Genomic DNA, 19,971 nt, shown 5'->3' with positions numbered 1-19,971 from the left:
ATGATGGAATAGCCAGTAATTTTCAATTTGTATTTCTTTTTCTACATTTAATAATTTTTATAATGGACCTGCAGCTTTTTAAAGTGAAAATCAATAAAGCAATTTTCATTTTTGAAAAATCTCAAAGATGAGAAAATAAGGGATCAGGAGATCCCACACAAAGTTAAACAGGAGACTACTAATGAAGAAATGTCTCAAAGGAGTAATGATAAGAATGATCAGGAAGGCTGGAACCCCATATAGGATCCATGTGAGGCTAAGGGAAATATTTTACCTATGTTTGAAGCTAAAAACATGAAGAAAAGCAGGTCCATTGTTAATGGCAGAGTGCATTACTTTGTCAGAGGAAGGATAAAAAATAAAATTATTTTTCTTTCTCCAACATAAAGCACTTATATGTTGGAAATAATTTAATGCAGCTCTGTTCCCCACTTCATCATCCACTTATCCCTTTCTTTTTTTCTATACAAATGACTGTGATAAATGAGTCATCATATGAAGAGCATTATTTAGTTAAAGGGACAACACTGACCTAACAAAAAACTGGACTCATGTTCCTACCACCAACAAAAGAGCACTGCTTTCTTTTAAATAGAGCTCCTAAAACCTGAAACACTATTTCTGAAAGTACTCCACAATAGAAGAGTTGTATATAGGGAAAAAAGTACAAAGGAAAGAGAAAGAGAAAGAGAAAGAGAAAGAGAAAGAGAAAGAGAAAGAGAAAGAGGGGAAGGGAAGGCAAGGGAAGGCAAGGGAAGGGAAGGCAAGGGAAGGGAAGGGAAGGCAAGGGAAGGGAAGGGAAGGCAAGGGAAGGGAAGGGAAAGCAAGGGAAGGGAAGGCAAGGCAAGGGAAGGCAAGGGAAGGGAAGGCAAGGCAAGGGAAGGCAAGGCAAGACAAGGGAAGAGGGAGGGAGGGAAGGAGGGAGGAAGGAGAAAATAAAGGTGGATGGGAGAAAGGAGAGAGGGAGAGAGGGAAAGAAACGAGAGGGAGGGGGGAGAGAGAAAGAGGCATTCTTATTTTTGGAACCTCTATCTGAGAAGAGGAAAGAGGATTTGTTACTTTCATAAAGAGTGTAAGTCTTAATGTCTATTGAAAGAGAAAAAAAGTGAGCATTTGGGGTTTTCTTTTATACTTTGCAAAGTGTTCTTAGAAAAATCAAAGCAATCTTATGAATTGATAATCTCACCTTGCTTTCCTCTCAGGCAGCTGAAGAAAAAATTCTGGTTAAAACTGATTTCTCTCAAAGGTTTCTCAAAACCTCACATTATCTGAACATGCAGACATTGCACTCATTATTTGGTACACCAAATTCCAGCTGAGATGTACCTTTATGACCCTGAAGGATAAGGCTTAACAAGTAACAAGGCAGCAAGTACAGAGGCACTGTGAAGGTCCTCAAGTGACTAGAAATGCTGCTTCATCATGTGTCTTTACACAGAAATTTAAGTCTACATATGTTGCTCATCCAACAATATTGAAAAGGGGATTTGGGATTCACTAAATGCAAGAGCTTTCTGTGTTTCTGAAACACATCATATCTTCTTTGTTTTTATACAGACTATCTACCCACATTGTAATAAAAGAAATTTGAGTAAGTTCTGTGGTCCTACCTAGCTTTACTTCATTTGAATAATAATTGTAAATTTCACAATTAGAAAATATTTATATCAGCTTTGGCTTTTTTCTCTTGCCCAAATGAAAATACCGTGATATATGATTTTTATTTACTTACTTATAGTGCAGTCTGCTAAGAACTGAAATGCAAGAATGAAAGACAGATAGATAGGTAGACAGACAGACAGACCGACTGACCAACTGACCGACCCACCATCCAACCGGCCCTGGAGATAAGAAATACATGTTTAGAAGGGAGCTGTATCTGAAGAAGATGTTTAGGGGAACGCGAAGGACTTACACTGGGATTTAAGGACTGACAAGGTTTTCTGTCTGTACTTCTCTATTCAAGTCTATCTTTGGATTTGCAGAGTGAGATTACTGAAGCTGGGTATACTGGGTTTATCTCAGATTCAGGTTCTCTCTGGCTTCTGGCTTCTGACTGTTTCATGCTAAATCGATAAAATATAGGGATGCTGCATGGTGAGTTAAAGTCGATCAGTCCACTGGTTTTCATAACATCTGCCTGAGTTACCACTCTCTTTGTTAGCATTCATTGCCTGAACGTACTAATTTCAGAGAGGATAAGCCCCTCTAGCTATAAACATCTTTAAAAACCAGAGAGATCTAGGATCTCAATGCCTGGGATAAAAATGCAAGCATCAAATAATTGTAAACTATTACTACATGGCAGATAATGTACAAAGACTTTACGTGAATAATGTTATTTAATCCTTATCTCTCTTTGATGTGGTCACCATCGTTGCTGGCATAATTTTTCAGATGGGCAGCTGAAACTTGAGATAGCATTTAACTCGCTCATGTTCACACAGGTAAGTGTGAAGATAGGATTGGAGCCTAGGTAAACTGACCTCAGAGTCCACACTTTTACCCCTAGCTCACAGGTGATAATGCAGGAATAGCTCAAAAGACATGATCTCACTAATATACCTAGTCCTTTCAAACTCCTAGTGGCTCTGCCTCTCGCTGTTAAGGTTCATGTTTACCTTGGCAGCAATTTCCCACATTTTGTTTGTCATCCTCCAGAAGGATATGGTTATTGTTTTTCAGTCCTTATATATTTCAATACCATGTATACCTACCTAAGAACTCATTGTCTTGGCAATTTAGCTATGGTGAAAAAAGGTGTAGGCATAGCCAGTCTTCAGAATATTTAAGCAAAACCACTCCACAAGCTATATTTGAAATGCTAGCTCAGAACTGGTCCTGGATTTTCTTTCATGCAATTCAGTGATGGCAGGAAAACAGTTTGGGAAAAGAAAGTACAGTCATATAGTAATGGAAGTGGCTAATTTGTTCTTATAATGCACTCACGGTGTTATTTTCTTCCTTCCTCTAATTATTCCCGCAAGGTATGAGAAGCAGGGTGGGGCTCTTTACTCACCTATACACACTTAGCCAGGAAGGAACTTGGGATTGAAGATTGTTAGGAATGGATCTGGCACTAGATTTCATATTTTAAAGAAAGTATTTTTACCATAATATTCTGCCATTGAATTGTATACCTACATAGGGAATAGTTTCAGGAGACCAGAACAAAAGACTGGATATCATTTTAAGTATTGAACATCCTTCAATTTTTACCAAAGCCACAAGGACAGTGAAACTTGATGGTGTCGCACAGAAGGGAGTAATGTCACACTGGGCTAGCAGAGAGCACCTGATGCGAATGCCTAAGATTTCCCAGCTCGACTTCCCTGTGCCTGATATGTTTACTCGAATGGAAAGGATTTGGGATAAGCAAAACCTTTTCATTTTTATTAATTTGACAGCAAGGAAGCCCAGTACTTTAAACAAAGGGCAGATCGATTAGCATTCAGTAACTGCCCACTCCTACCCCAGCGTCCCTTCTCAAATGCTTGGTCAACATTTCACAAAACTTCAAATCTTTCTTTCTGTGACTTGATTGTAGCAAGATCTTTCAGGTTTCCTCTCTTTTCTACACTTGAACTAGCCATTCCTAATGATCACAAACTCTTTCCTTCCCTAAAGAATACATGGAAGCAATTCATGCAGTTAAACTCTATTTTCTACATCTCACCAACCTTCCACCCTTAGCACATACTCACATGTAACAACTTGGAATGTGAAAGATTTGCCCCCCGGTACATTTCTCCTTCTCTGTCTCCATCTCCACCCCTGGTTGGTTGCCCCATTAAAGCTAAATTCTTCTTAAAGTTAGTTTCAGGGTCCCAGACAGACCACTGATTTACATTACCTACCACTGAGTCATAACAATACCTTGTTTTCTCTTTCAGTGAAATCTCCAAATTATAGGAACCCAATTCCTCACAGTCTCAAGCTTGCAAATGGAACATCAAAACTTCTAAGCTGATGTTATAAACAATGGCAAAAATGGAAGAAAATGTCTAGGTTCATCCAAGATTAACACAGGCTTTGTGAACTATTTTACCACCAATCTCTACTACTGGAGTTTGGTAAACTGGAACACACGTAGTTATCCTTCCCTATAATAGTGACAAAATTTTGGTCTGTACAGTGTCCATTTCCTCCTCCAAAATACAGATTTTCCCTCCAAAAAAGTGTAATAGCATTGGGATAAGGAAAAAGAGTCATCTAGACTTACCAAAATAGTAATATATTGCTGTTATCTATCTCATTTCAAGTCCAAAGCAGGTAATATTTATAGATTTATGTTTACATAAAATCTACTGAACCCTTGCTAATTCTAACCTTTATTTAAGTTGAGAAATACGTACGCCCACACGAGAGATACCTTTTAAAACTTTTATTGTAAATTTACAAACCTCTCAAAGAGATGACCTCTGTCTTCTTTTCAAATATAATAATCACGGTATGATTCTGCCTCAGTTATTTGAGGGACAAGAATATAATGGTTACAATAATGGCTATTAGTCCAATCCTTCAGTGGGACACCAGATATATTAAGTACTTTCTATGGGCAAGGCACTTTGCTAAAGGCCTTAAAAACCTGACGTAATTTCACCTCTCCGCAGCCGTCCAAGACAGATTATCTTTTCACAGGTATGTTACTAATAAATAAAAGTAATGCTTAAGAAGGTTTAATATTTAGCTCCAAATCACACAACTAAGACATTGTGACACCAAGTTTCAACTCCAGGTTGTTTGCCTTCAAAGCCTAAGCTGTAACTACTATGCTAAGATAGTTCATCCCACAAAAGCTCATGGTATTAGTTCTGAATATCACATTGAGCAAACTGTATTTCATTTCCCACCATTGTCCTGCTGCGTGAGAAAACTGAAGACGTGTAATCCTCCAGGTTTAACAAGTAGACTTTTCTGCTAGAGAAAATTTCGTAGATCTCTCCACATAAAAATCAGTCAACAAATATTTATTGAACACAAACGCCATACTAGGAGCCATGAAAAGGGCTGGAAATATGGCAGTAAAAGGGCCCCCGGTCTCATGGAACTTCCAATGATGTTTTCCCACAAGAGTATAAATAGCTACCATTTGTAATTGTTCTGAATAAATTGTGGGCATGACCTAAACACTACACATACATTGTCTCAGTGAATATCATTCAATCTTCACAAAACACTCTCTGAGACTCCACAGGATCTGCAGGTAAGAATACTGAGATGTGAAAGGCTAAATGATTTGTCCCTGAGTTTCACATCTACAGTGTGCATGAAGGGCATGATGAGTTCAGTTTGCCATTACCTCTCCCAAACTCAGATATATGTACTTTGAGTATTTTTCTTTGTCTTTCTTCAGAGATTTCACAGAAGAAGAATAGGTACATGTTTGGTGGATAAAGTAGGAAATCCAGGATGAACCTAAGTTCAAAAATACATGTATCTACACTAGAGATATTTTTACGTGTAATTCCTGCAAACGAACCACTCACCGTACATCATTCTCTTCATCGTTGTACTGAAACACCTTAGACACGCCTAACTGAAAATTCTTCATAAGTATGCAATTAGTTATTCCTGCGTTGCTTGCTATTTCCAAATAGTTCCAACTTAATCAAACATGATCATATTGATTCTTCAAACTGAGTCAATTAGCATCTGGAAGTATTATTGTTTCCCATACTATTCGAAGGTTTGGCTTCATATCACTTAGGTAATGTTGTGCATGTTCCCCTTTTCCATTTCTTTTAAAAACTATCCAGAATTTGGGCACGGTGATAAACATGAACAAATTTCTAACTTGGAGATCCAATTTGAGAAGTGCTACTAGTAAGCGAATATGAAAAAGAAGACTTTTTATCGTGACCATCAACGGGCAGCTAAAACCGTAACACTGAGCGTGACAGTTTGCTAACAGTATAAAATATATCAACACAATGCACACACCCTACACATGAACAGCACTCCGTGACAATGAGTTATCACGTAACATGTTATCAGTGAGAAAGGACAAAATTCTAATTCAAAAACCCATGAAATAATTGGGTTTTCATCTGTAAAATTCTCTTCTCATGTACTCCACGAGAACTGTTATTTTACTAATAAGGTGGTTTTCGTTTGCCTATATCAGAAGATTGGCCATCATATCTATTGACCCAATGCAAAACTGGCATATAATGTAATACCAGGGATCACTCCAAATCCTTAATCTTTTCTTTATTTTCCAACATAAATTTGGCAAGGAACTGAAGGGAAAAGAGCATGATGTGGAAAGCAGTCCCATCATAATGTCTAAAGAAGCTTTGTTATCAATCACTTTTGCTCTTTTTTTTTTTCTTTTTCACATTTAGACCTATGATACTCACTTATGCCCACGGCTGTAATGAGCTTGATTGCAAGTTCAGGAATTTCACACTGAATAAAAAATGGTTCCAGAATGTAGCGTCCAAATGCCAGAGAAATCACAGCAGTGGCTGCGGGGCTGGAAAAGAATATTCAGGTTAACAAAGGAAAAAATAAATAGCATCTTTGCTAAACTTTTTCTACCTTGAGGTAATGTTATTCAACATATAGAACATGTTAAATAGGAAAGCCTATAGTTTTCCAAACTCCACATTTGATTAGGTTGTCACAGATAGTCCAAATGAAATATTGCCTATAACTTTGGTGGCTAGCTTACACTTCACATATTCATGGAAGCAAGACTGGGTGCTATCAGTTTTGCCCCTGCTCTCCTATATTTGACTTTTTTTTCCTTAAAAATTTAGTTTATTATTTGAGATCCTGGCAGAACTGGGCTATACAAGAAGCAGTCTTCTTAATAAGTCAACAACTAGGGGTGCCTGGGTGACTCAGTCCGTTGAGCGTCTAACTTCGGCTCAGGTCATGATCTCACAGTTTGTGGGTTCGAACCCCACATTGGGCTTGGTGCCGACAGCTCAGAGCCTGGAGCCTGCTTTGGATTCTGTGTCACCCTTTCTCTCTGCCCTTCCCTACTCGTGCTCTGTCTCTCTCTCTCTCTCTCTCAAAAATAAACATTAAAAAAAAATAATAATAAGTCAACAACTAAACTCCAGCCACAGCATGAATGGGTTAAGGGTGTAGATCTAATGAGTTGGGAGCCCAGTCAAGAAAATGAATACAAAACTCAGATTTAAAAAAAAAAAAATTTAATGTTTATTTATTATTGAGAGACAGAGAGAGACAGAGCATGAGCAGGGGAGGGGCAGAGAGAGGAGGAGACACAGAATCCGAAGCAGGCTCCAGGCTCTGAGCTGTCAGCACAGAGCCCAATGCGGGGCTTGAACTTACAAACCATAAGATCATGACTGGAGCCAAAGTCGGATGCTTAGCCAACTAAGCCACCCAGGGGCCCCCAAAATTCAGATATAAAAATTAGTATTAATAAGTATTCATTGAAAATACATGCTTATGCCCTTAACATTATGTTCTTATTTTTCTAGTACAGACAAAAACGTGAAGAGGCAAGTGATTATTCTTAATTTCTTAGAAATATTTAGATGCAAAGTAAAAGTCAAAAAGTAAAAATGCTCTTGTAATTTTATACAACTGAGAAAACATGAATGAGAAAATGAAATAAGTGCAGGTTTATAGTAAATAGGTAAGAAACCATTCTACTTTAATTCTTCAAATATTTCTATGAGATAATTACATGTGCCTTTAAATACATGTATGTATGAGGGGCACCTGGGTGGCGCAGTCGGTTAAGCGTCTGACTTCAGCCAGGTCACGATCTCGCGGTCCCTGAGTTCGAGCCCCGCGTCAGGCTCTGGGCTGATGGCTCAGAGCCTGGAGCCTGTTTCCAATTCTGTGTCTCCCTCTCTCTCTGCCCCTCCCCCATTCATGCTCCATCTCTCTCTGTCCCAAAAATAAATAAACGTTGAAAAAAAAAATAAATAAATAAATAAATAAATACATGTATGTATGAATATATATTCTTTAAATACACAGGCAAGTTCATGAAATTATCTAGTTTCTCATGCCATTCTTCTCTTTCAGCTTCTCTTCCCATAGTTGCCCAACACCTTAGATTGTCAGAAAACCAACCACAACTACGTTCCAAACTTGGCCTGCTTGTACTCAATAGCACCATACTTTTTTTTTTCATTTTCTTCTTTTCCCAAGGACCCCCTCTTCTCCCTTACCCCAACAAAAGACTGTTTTCCTGTTCTTCATCATTTGTAAATTTTTGATGTATAAATTAAAATCTGATCACCTCATTTTAGTGCTTTCAAAACATGCTCAGAATATGCAAAATCCTTCTGTGAAGGCTCCATCTAGTCTAAGTGTTCCCTTCCTCTTAGTTTACTTCTTCTCACTGGAAGGAGCTGAACACCCTTTACCGGGAGCCCCTACAACTCATTGGTAGTTTTTTACACCCTATATCTTTGTTCAGTCTTTCTTGGCCCAGGGAAATTCCTTTACCCTTCCGGTTGGGTGAGAGGTCTCTGAGTATACTCCCTTATGAAGGCCCATGGCTTCCCTTTCGCTGATCACAGTAGCAACTTTATCTTCACTATGTGATTTCTTGATTGATAACTCTTTCCCTAGCATGACACTGAGGATCATGAGTTCAAGACTGTGTCCATCTTAGTCACTATTATTTGCCAGTGTTTAGTATAGTATCTATCATAAGTAGAAACCAAATAAACATTGAATATATGGTTAATGTGTGAATTCAATCATCTAATGACCCTGCTATGTACTGATATATGGTATTTATTTTCTTGAAATCTGTGTTCTACAGATTATTTCTGACAACAGTGACTTACCCTCAAGCAAAATTTTAAGTATTTAGGCATCCTGGGTGTTATGAGCAGATGAGAAATATTAAAGTACCTAGGTATCTTGTCACTCCACAAGTCATTCATTACTCTGTTTATTTAGAAGACCAACCAGGCAATGGGAGTCTCTTATTACAAAGGAATATATGAACCCTTTAAAAAAAGCTTCTAGAGTATATCTGGATAATTTCCTCTGTCAGTACACACACACACACACACACACACACGCATACACACACACCCCATGAAGCAGCTGTTTTGCAATGTAAATAACATTTGATTATGAGCTACCCGGGAGCAAGAATTGTGGGTCATTCCACTTACAGTCTCTTTAACTTACCATTCACCATTCAGTAGCTGTTTAAGGAATGAATAAATAAGTGAATGAACACTGTATCTGTGCTATTGTGAACACAATGATCACGTTCATCACAATGCCCAGTAGTTAGCTAAAGCCATGCAACATATACCTAGCTGAAGAGGGATTCAGGTGCAGCTATATCAGGCTCCAAAGCCCACCATCCTAACAGCCCAGCACCCTGAATAAGTAGTGTCCTCACTTAATGCTTATTTATTTTTGAGAGAGAGAGAGAGAGCAAGGGAGGGGGTAGAGAGAGGGAGACAGAAGATCGGAAGTGGGCTCCTTGCTGAGAGTAGAGAGCCCAACAAAGTGCTGGAACTCGTGAACTGTGAGATCATGACCTGAGCTGAAGTCAGATGCTCAACCGACTGAGCCACCCAGGTGCCCCAAGTGTCTTCATTTGAATGCTGAGAATGTCAAATCCAAAATATTGTAACCTTAAACTTTCAGTCAAAAAGAATTAAATTATTCAAAAAGAATTTAATATTGTTGTTCAAAAAGAATTTACTGTCTGTAATGCTCAGGACAGTGATTAAGAAGTATAATGGTTTCAAAAGTGTGAGGCTTGGTCTTATGCACTTAAAATGCCTGTAGTTCTAATGGGTAAATAGAACATAGACACCTGACATATCGGGGCGCCTGGGTGGCTCAGTCGGTTAAGCGTCCGACTTCGGCTCAGGTCACGATCTCGCGGTCCGTGAGTTCGAGCCCCACGTCGGGCTCTGTGCTGACTGCTCAGAGCCTGGAGCCTGTTTCAGATTCTGTGTCTCCCTCTCTCTCTGCCCCTCCCCCGTTCATGCTCTGTCTCTCTCTGTCCCAAAAATAAATAAACGTTAAAAAAAATTTTTTTAAAAAAGACACCTGACATATTAAGTAAGAACACAAGATATGTTGAATGTCAAATAAAAATGGGAGACTGATTTTTTTTTCAGAAGAATTAAGAGAGAAAAGAAATAGAAACTAGGGTAACCAGGAAATTAACTGTGGAAGAGGTAAGATTTAGGTTAACCTTTGAAGAGTAATATTCAGATAAATCAAAAAACAGCAGAAGGTACATCCTAAGCAAATCCCAGCTTTTAGAAAAGGAACAAAATACTTCTTTAACATTATTTTCGTTATAACAGGTTTTAAATAATGCAGAATTGTCTAAAATGAGAACAGACTTAACAGAGAAGTAAATACCAATCTAAGCTCTTTGTTAAAAAAGAAATGCCTATGACTATAAAATCATGGCTAGTGTTAAATCGATACTTATTAGCTCTGCATTTGCCACTTATGCCCCAAGTATTAGGATAAAAGCTCACTGGCGCTCTCAGCTGTGTATGTCTGATAAGTTTACAGTAAGAACAAGTTTCTCCAGTTATTACCGTTAAGCTCTACAATCAGGATGTGTAAGTCACATCTTCTGGTAGCAGTTACCTTAAGGAAGCGTGTTACTCTAAACTGTACACATGACATCACAGGTTTCCCACAATGTGAAAGGAAATGTGCTATTCAGAGTGACTTAGCAATATTTGTTTGGATTTTAAACGAAGACAATTTTTTACAGCAATAAAACGTTGTTTTTTTTTTTTTGGCAACTATAGTTCGCTGATTTGCTTAACAAGAGGAAATGAGTCATTCATGTCAAGTCATTTTTGTGTGCAAAGTATAAAACTCAATGACACACTAAGTTGTTAGGCACAGAAGTTTCCTAGTCACGACAATTGAGGAAAGTTAAAAGACAATGGAATCTACAAGAAGAAAAACTCCACCTACTAGCATAACATTTAATTTTGTCTGGCCAGTCAAAACGCATGATTTATCAAGGTGGATTTTGATGCTTCATATCCTTTCGAGTCAACATACTTTCTAGAAATGTCAGAAGATAACTGAATATTAAAGAAAATCAGACACTTTAAAAGTTTGGCAGGAACGGAGAACTATTGCCAGAGAGAAAACTGCATTAAAAACATTGAGAGAGGTATCTTATCATAGATTTCACATCCTGAAATAGACATGTTTACAACATAGTCACATGACACACATAGTTCTACTCAGTTAAAAACAATTAAGATGATTTAAAGAAGGGTGTAATGAATGGATTTATTTTTCCTTAACTGTTTTCTTATCTATGCTCTCACCGTATTATGAGCAGTTCCACCCAGACTCGTACGAAAGCTGGTAATGGGCCAAAGACTTCCAGAATGTATGTATAATGACCACCAGATTTCTTTATACTTGTTCCCAATTCAGCATAGGACAAGGCTCCTGTGAAGTATTCATAATAAAAAAGGTACAAAATTAAAATATTACTTAGTCATCCGAAGGTAGAGTTGATGCAACGATATTTATGTTTAGGTAACATGTTACTACATCCTTTGGTCTGAGTGAGGTGTTTATTTCAAGAGAAGTAACAGTCATCTGATTGTTAGGAGCCATCAAATCCCTTTTCTAACTTCCGCATGGTTGAGATCTAGTTCATTCTGTTCAAACAATGTAATTTTATTTGAAATGGTAAAGACAAACTTCTAAAATAATATCATATTATTAAGAATTATGAATCTCAAACCTGAGAAAAAGAGAAGATAGATGCCAATAATACCAACCTATTTTTAAAGGAACTACACACCAAGACAAGGAATTATCCCAAATTGAGCTTATTATATTAAGAATCCTTTTAATCAATAGTATTTCTGTTGCACATCAAAATTAACAAAATTTATTTGTGCTTCAGAAAAGTATAGACTCTTGGCCTTGCAAGACTTCATTTAATTTGTAGGATATGGTTTGTCAAGAAAATGAAATTTGACTCCAATATTCTATTTCTAGAAAAGATTTTCTTGGATATTTTTTGAAAAGTACACTTCTGAGTAGTTAAAAGAACATACTGTTTAAAAAGAGATGCTATAACTTATGTATATTAGGTAAAATTAATTATAAACATTTAGCCATCTTAACATTTAGCAATGCAATGCACATGGGCTTGAGCAAGTTATGTAACCTCCCCAAATGTAAGTTTCTTTATCTATAAAATGAGATCTCAATTCTTACCTCATAAGGGAGTTGTGTTTATAAATGCGATATTGGGCTCCAAGGACAGTACTGGGCCTGATACATTGAGAATACCTCATGAAATATGCCTACTAATTTGAGCAATTAACTACCAAGAAAATGAAAAATACATCTTGGTAATACGTGAAAAATTCTATTCATTCTGCAAAGTACTCAAATGTAACACAAATTCTTGCTTGAACTACTTCAGAGACTAGAAGTGTGGGAAATTATTATAGTAAAGCTTCATGCAGAACTGTCAACATGTATAAAATTTGGATATTCAGTTATATCTTAGTACCGTTGATCCTATTCCCAAACCTAGCTCTGTATCAGAATCACCTGAAAATAAATTTCCACACACACAAAAGCATACACACGAAAACAGAATCTAAGGCCATACCCTACAGTTTGTTCACTACCAAGTCAGTCCAAACTCTCCAACAAAGAGAGCCAAACAAGTCTATTATTTTAAATTTTGTATAGATGATTTTATTATTTTTTTAAGTTTTTTATTTATTTTGAGAGAGAGAGAGAGGGGTGGGGGAAAGCAGGGGAGAAACAGAGAGAGAGACAGAATCCCAAGGAGACTCCCATGCTGGGCTTGAACTCATGAACTGTGAGATCATGACCTGAGCTGAAGTCAAGAGTCAGATGCTTAACCAAATGAGCCACCCAGGCACCCCTATACAGATGATTTTAAAACACCTAGTCTGCAGATTAATATTTAAGGACCACTAATATAGTTTGCCTATTTGTAACTAATTGTAACTGGTTGCAATTCACTCTGTTGGAAACCAGTCACCATGTTGGTAGCCTGTATAAAAGAGCTTCCCATATAAAATGTTATTGGAAAGTCTTAAGTACCTCAGAATTTATTGCCAGACAATCAATACCTAGACCTGTGTCTGCTTTGCTGAAACTCCAGGATGGTTGCCCTGGGTTTAAATTGAGTTCGGGAGGAATGAGATTTTCATTTAAAAGTCTCAAGCTCCATAACCATTTTACCCAGATGAAAAAAGTTCAAAACAAGATGTAAAAATCCATGTATTGACCCCGGCTTTAAAAAAATTGTAAACCAAATATACAGATTCTTTACTCGTAGTCCCCGAGTTCTAGAGTTCTAAGAGAAAGTATTTGTTTTCTTTACATTTTGCTTTGCTTCCTGTTAGGAAGGCACTCCTGTCAAAAAGCTCCTAGGAACTTAAGTGACAAATAAAATGTAAATACAGATAAGAAGATTAATACAGGAGCATGCTCCCTGGGATTAGTAATCAAAGAATATCAACTCAAATGTAACCTGAGCTAGTCCTTTTAACATTTTTTTTTTCCTGAGCTTCTGCTTGAGTTGATATACTTACGCAGAACCATATTTTCCTAGTGGAATAGCATTTTAACTAGTTTAATCCTCACAGCAATTAATTTTTCTATATGTGAATAACCTTTTATTATGTATAAAAATCGAATCACATAGTGGGAGCTGCATGTATAGAAGTATGAAAAGTCCAGGAAATTGGTTATGGTTTTTCCTATCGGACATTGATTTATTCTCAATTTACAAATACTTGTAGAAGAGTAAAGACTGAGGGTGCACAAAGTCAGTTAAGAAGAGCAATGAATAAGTTTCTCTTTGTCTATAAATGTACATGCCAGAACCATACAGAATACCACCAACTCTTTTTAAAAACCTAAAATAATTCTTCTACACATCTTTCTATATCACAGCGTTGTTTTAATGAATTTTACTTCTTCCTGATGGAAATCTGACTTCTCTAGATGAATACCCAAACCAATGCACTAAAACACCACAAGGCCTTAAGAATGAATGGATTGGTACATGTAGGACCAAGAGTTAGTACTTAGTCCTAGAGTTAGGACAAAGCTTTCTGTTAGTACCTTTAAAGAGCAGGGCCTTTTGGAATTAAAACATACTGGTTGCCACGAAAGAGCAGATACATCTTGGACATTTTCCCCCATAGTGTAGATAAAATTTAATTTTTTTGACCACTCGCCAGCTTTTGTCACCTTTGTAAGGAACTCAGGTAGCTTTCTGGTAACTTGCGCACCCCGTGAAAGGTATCTATTACCTCTTTGCTGGCAATATCAAATCAACAAAAGAGATCTAGAACTTGAAGCAAAATTAATAGTCCTCCTTCTACTACTAGTTCTGTGCAGGTTAACTCAGTGAACCGACGGGCAAGTTATCTACGTCCGCGAAGACCCACTGAACTATAAATGAAGAAAGTAGATCTGGGCAAGCACAGCAAACTAACACCCAGTTCCGGTTTTACTATTCATGTTGCAAACATTTCGGGGTGAGAGGGAGAGACGAGAGATTGAAAAACTTTGAAATGCGCTCAGACCCTTGCAATATTCCCACTTATCACAGGAATTGAGTTATGTGCCACCACACGTATTTCCACGGCAAGGACTTTTGAAATAATAGCAGCAATGGACAAGCACGCCAAGTTAAAAAATTAAAAAGAAGACGACTGCCCTCTCCCCCCCACCCCCACCCGCGGTTTATTTTGCCAATCAAAACACTGTCAAACTTCTGCTGAATACTAAGCTCTGTGTCTAAATAGGCCATGCCGGGTTTCACTTCACAGGTGTTTCATTCGGCGGGCCAGCTGCCAAGATCCCTCAAACACAAGTCACTGAGAACAACTGCCCGGTACAGAAAGCTCGCATCTATTTTCTCGGGTCATCAAAGTGAGCCTTTGCTCTCATGGCCACAGGGAAAAGTCAGAAAAGAGTCTGCCGGAGTCAGGGAAAGAGAGTAGGGGCTGTGGAAGCAAGTCGGTGGAATGCAGGATCCTGCCAACAGTGGACGCTGTGTTTGGGTAGTTCGCATACTTCAACAAGAATCAGAGCCTTTGGCGTAGCCTTTGCCATTCATTCACTCCTTAAAAAGTACTCTTTGCTTTCCCAGAGAGCAAACTGCCCGGCTCCACAGACATACCCCCCAGAGAAGAAGCTGCACTCACCAAACAGAGACAGGACCCCACAGACTGTCCAGATAATCAGAGACATGCCCACGCTGCCCGTGTTCTGGAGCACGCCCTTAGGAGAGATGAAGATTCCTGCTCCAATGATCGTGCCAATGATGATGGAGATGCCCCTCAGCAAAGTGATTTTCTTCTTCAGCACCACTTTCTCCTGCCCAGGTGGCTCCTTGCCACCCAAAGAAGGCAGCTTCCCATTAACATTCCCCTGCAGGTAACCTCCACTGGAGATGGTGGACACAACAGGCTTTCTGACCATTGTAGTGACACGCGGGGAAAAAGGAAACACAGGAAAAAAAAAAAAAAAAGCAACAACAAAACCAAACAAAAACAAGAACAAAACCCAAAACTTTCCACTTTGGTCTCTCTTGGTGTGACTGACCAAATCTCTTCCTCTTTGCTTTCAGATTGTCTCTCTCAGGGCTATTGTGTTCACAGGTAAAAACTCAAAGGTGCCTTTTTCTCCTTCCCAGCTCTCTGATTACTGCTCAGAAACACCTGTGTGTTCATGGTGCTCTCGCTCCTCCACCACCTCCGACTCTACCTCTGCGGCTGCGGCTGCTGCTGCCGCCCTATCATTACAGACCAGCTCAGCTTCCTCATGGGCTGGTATTTAAGCTCCTGCCTGTCACACCAACTTATTCCAGCTTAATGATGATGCAAATTCTCCAGGTTTGCATCAGCCACATGAGAAGGCTCCAGCATTACTCAGCTCTTTTTTTTTCCCCCAAACATTAGCAGCATGTTGCTCAACTGACCTCAGCTTTTCAGAGAACAAAGCACACACTTAAAAGGGATCTTAACCAATCCAGGAGGAGTAAATTCGGAACAGACCTTCCCAGAGATTTAAAGCAACTCCTAGTGAGGGACAAAAGCTAAGAGTGAGGGACTCTTCCCGCGAAAAGAAAATGAAAAATGAAACAGGAAATGATCACTGCTTTGCGAGGAGTTTCTTTTTTAACTTACGTATAAAGACATGTCACGCACAGCTGTTTTGATAATAGAGCGTAACCCAAAGCTGCATTCTTTATAACAAAACATTTTGAGATTTCATGTTTTCTGCTTATTTTTTTTTTTACTTTGGGTTTCTGAACAATACAGTCAAGCGAGACTGATTCTGTATGGTTGCTGTCAGACATACCACTGTGAGACTTATTCAACATTAAAAGAGAAAAATTATTTCTTGCTACCAGTAGTAAACTTGTATTTAAAGTCACTACCTGAGTGTGACAAACTTAAAAATCACAGTGACTCCAGAAAACAGCTGTTTTCTGATTCTCATCAGCTCTAGGTGTTGTCCTAAAGTAAAAGATACATATTCTTCATTTGCATGTTGTTTCATTGAATTACCAAAAAAAAAAGTAATTTTAAAATTAAGCAGTAGTTACAATGACATAAAACTACGCATATAGCAAAAACTTAAAAAGGAACACATAGAATAATAGTTTGGGAAGGTGATGTTATTAGGTATGATTTTTTTTCTAACATGTATGAAGTATTGTTGTATCATGATTATAAATTTAAAATGAATTGGAAATATAAGCTAAGATTAAAATGTTTACTGAAAATGGTAAGAAAGGCAAAACACTTTAAAACCCTACTAACTTTCTGAATCTAGTGTCCCTAAAATAAATACCAACAGAAAAGGAATTCTACCTTCCCCTATGATCATCCGTCAAGTTTCTCAAATTCCACATATGAGTGAAATCATGTGGTATCTGTCTTTCTCTGACCGACTTAATTTGCTTAGCATAATACCCTCCAGCTCTGTCCATACTGTTGCAAATGGCCAGATTTCATTCTAGATGTCACTTTTGGCTGTGGTTGTAGGTGGTTTTAGATGCAGTGGGAAGAATTTGACCTTATCATTATCCTGAAGCTACGTTTACAAACACCATTAAATACACTTCGAAATGTCTGAACAAGAATAACAAACAAAAAAACTTGTGTGCAAGAGGTGGGGGATGAGGTGGGTGGGAGGTCCAGAGGATGCAAGAAAGAAATAGCCACTAGGAAAGCAGCGTGGAGGAAGAAGGTCAGAACCATTTTCTGTTATTTTGAGACCTGAGAAAATTATACCATGTCCGTGCTCTATCATCCAAATACATGCAGCCGTATCATTTCCTTTTCATATTTTCCACCTAATTCCTATACAATTTGCTTTAGGTATCCCAAGTCAGGGTTTTTATACAGCCCAAATAGTTTTTCCCTGTCGTTATGCCTTTCATAAAGTAAAAATGGGTAGTTTCCCTCATTTAACCTTGTTGATATCCCTAAAAGAGACAGCTAAAGGAAAATTCTCCTCCTCCTCCTCCTCCTCCTCCTCCCCCCCCTCCTCCTCCTCCTCCTCTTCCTCCTCCTCCTCCTCCCTACCTTTTTTCCCCTCACACAAGTGAAGGGAGAGGCTTTTTGTTTCCCCAAAAGGAGAATAGATTAGTGCTGAAGAAATAGGACTTAAAAGTAGAACACTGGAAATTCCAGGGAATAACTTTTTATCTGTACCTCACACCAAACCACACTTCAATTTTAAATTTTGTGCTAAATGACTGAATTAATAAGCTGAGACTAAGATCCCACTGAGACAGGAAGTTAGACAAATTCTAAAAGAAGAAAAAAATGTTTTTTTTTCAATATTAAATAACATTCTCCTCCTTTTCAGTATTTTAAACATATGTACAGAGAAAACTTGAAGTCAGACTAATGGCCAAAAGGATTATTGCTGTCATGTAAGAAAGTCATATTCAAAAATTCTGCAAAGCTGCAGACATGAGCATACCTCATCCAGCCACCCAGAAATTTGCAGAAAATTCAGGTTACACAGTAAATTTTAAGTTATCTTCAATATTAACAAACCCTTATAATCAACAGTCCCAAACTTATAAACTAAAAATTTATAGTCTTCAAATATGTGTGTATCATAAAAACGAATTCCAAGCAAATGCATTTATATTCTTCCACCTGCTTCAGTCCTTATTTTAAGCATTCCTGTCAAATCAGGAGGTTATCCCAGGTTATCCCTATTTACAAATATTTATTTAGTGCTTTTTGTATACAATGGATAACCCCAGATCTCTAAATTATCTTATATAAGAAGCAGATGTGATATACTGTGGTAGCTTCCCTTTTCTGGTAATAATTTCTGTCTCATGATTATAAATATGGACACGTAATGACTTGGCCAAAAATAATCCTAGGGGCGCCTGGGTGGCTCAGTCACTTAAACGTCCGACTTTGGCTTAGGTCATGATCTCATGGTGTGTGAGTTCGAGCCCCACGTTGGGCTCTGTGCTGACAGCTCAGAACCTGGAGCCTACTTCAGATTCTGTGCCTCCTCCTCTCTGTGCCCCTCCCACGCTCATGCTCTGTCTCTCTCTCTTTCTGTGTCTCAATAATAAATAAACGTTAAAAAAAAAAGTTAAAAAAATACCCTTCCTGGCTGGAGGGTTTAGGAATGTGACCTGAGCCAGGATATTATTAAACAAAATTAGATTTATCTTTTCTCAACTATTGGAAGTTGTAAAGATGTGACCCAGAACAACTGGTGGCCATGTGTCCTGCCATGTTTAGTAAATCCTCATGACATAAAAGAGAATATGCAGAGATAAGAGACACTTACAAAATCCCAGCATCATCAAGGCCAGGTATAGTTCCTAAGGGACCCAGATTGGCTCTAGATCCTGAAGATCTTCCTTCAATTCTATAAGCTACATAGTTTCCTTGTTAGATAAGCTACTTCATCACACACACACACACACACACACACACACACACACACACACAGCAACAGGAATGGTGTAGCTAAATGTAAATGGCGTATCATTAAAGCTTCTAAACTGGGTTGGTATATAATATATGATAGTCATTAGACACATGTGGTTATCAGCATCGGAAATGTGGCTAGTCCAACTGGGATGTGCTGTAAGTGTAAAATATCCACTAGAATTTGAAATCTTGTTTTAAAAAAAAAGAACAAAATAATCTCCTTAATAATTGTATTATTCATATTAATTTCACCTGTGTCATTCTATTTTTTAATGTGGCTACTTAAAATTAAAAATATATATGTGGTATAAATTTCTTGCTCACATTATGGTTCTAATAGACACTGCTGATCTAAAAGAAAATATAAAACATATTCTTCAATGGGCGTAAGCAGGGATTTCTTAAAAGGGACATACAAAGTACTAATCATAAAAGAAAGATATATTTAAATATAGTAAAATTAAGAATTCAGCTCATCAAAAGACATGATTAAATGATTACAAAAGCAAACCACAAAATAAGAGAAAGTATTTGCAACTGGCAAAGATCTCATGTTCAGAATAAATAATAAATTCCTACAAATTGATAGGGAAAAGACAGGCAACCCAATAGAAAATGGGCAAGAAATATGAACAGACAGTTGATAAAATGGTCAATGCATTTTTAAAAAAAAACTGCAAAACCATACTACTCATTAGGGGGATTAAAACTAAAATCACAATGTGATATTAATTCCTATCATCATAGTGGCTCACATAAGAAAGAGTGACAACAGCCAGAGTGTTAAGAGTGTGGTGCAATACTCTGCTGGTGGGAGTACAAACTGTTGCATTCATTATGCAAAATTGTTTAGTATAATCTACTAAAGTTAAACATACACGTATTCTTTGACCAATAAATTCCATTTCCCAAATTCAGGATATCCATGTGCAAAAAGACATAGATGAAAATATTCATAGTAGCTTTATTTATAATAGCCAATAATAAAAATAACACCAATGTCCATAAA

General features: G+C 37.8%; 1 protein-coding gene and 1 pseudogene across 3 annotated transcripts in view; one reads left to right on the top strand and one right to left on the bottom strand.

Annotated features, from left to right (window-relative positions):
• The window catches only part of SLC7A11 (solute carrier family 7 member 11), a 126,432-nt gene extending 110,362 nt beyond the window's left edge, over positions 1-16,070 (bottom strand). The window contains exons 1-3 of one of the 3 annotated variants that reach the window (XR_008296118.1): positions 15,183-16,069; positions 11,286-11,412; positions 6,363-6,478 (exon numbers count right to left, since the gene is read on the bottom strand). Coding sequence is in view for 2 of the 3 variants with exons in the window: in XM_053216960.1 (XP_053072935.1) it covers positions 6,363-6,478; positions 11,286-11,412; positions 15,183-15,459 (520 nt within the window). In the remaining variant the exon portion in view is untranslated. Of the gene's footprint in view, positions 1-6,362; positions 6,479-11,285; positions 11,413-15,182 lie in introns of all 3 variants that reach the window. The other 2 variants (XM_053216960.1, XM_015073596.3) reach the window with 2 other exon arrangements.
• Positions 15,709-19,971, top strand: part of LOC113603057 (SH3 domain-containing protein 21-like) — a 44,251-nt pseudogene continuing 39,988 nt past the window's right edge.

This window comes from Acinonyx jubatus, chromosome B1 (genome assembly GCF_027475565.1).
Source record: "Acinonyx jubatus isolate Ajub_Pintada_27869175 chromosome B1, VMU_Ajub_asm_v1.0, whole genome shotgun sequence".
NCBI classification, from domain to species: domain Eukaryota; kingdom Metazoa; phylum Chordata; class Mammalia; order Carnivora; family Felidae; genus Acinonyx; species Acinonyx jubatus.
This window is presented reverse-complemented; position numbering and strand designations above follow the sequence as displayed.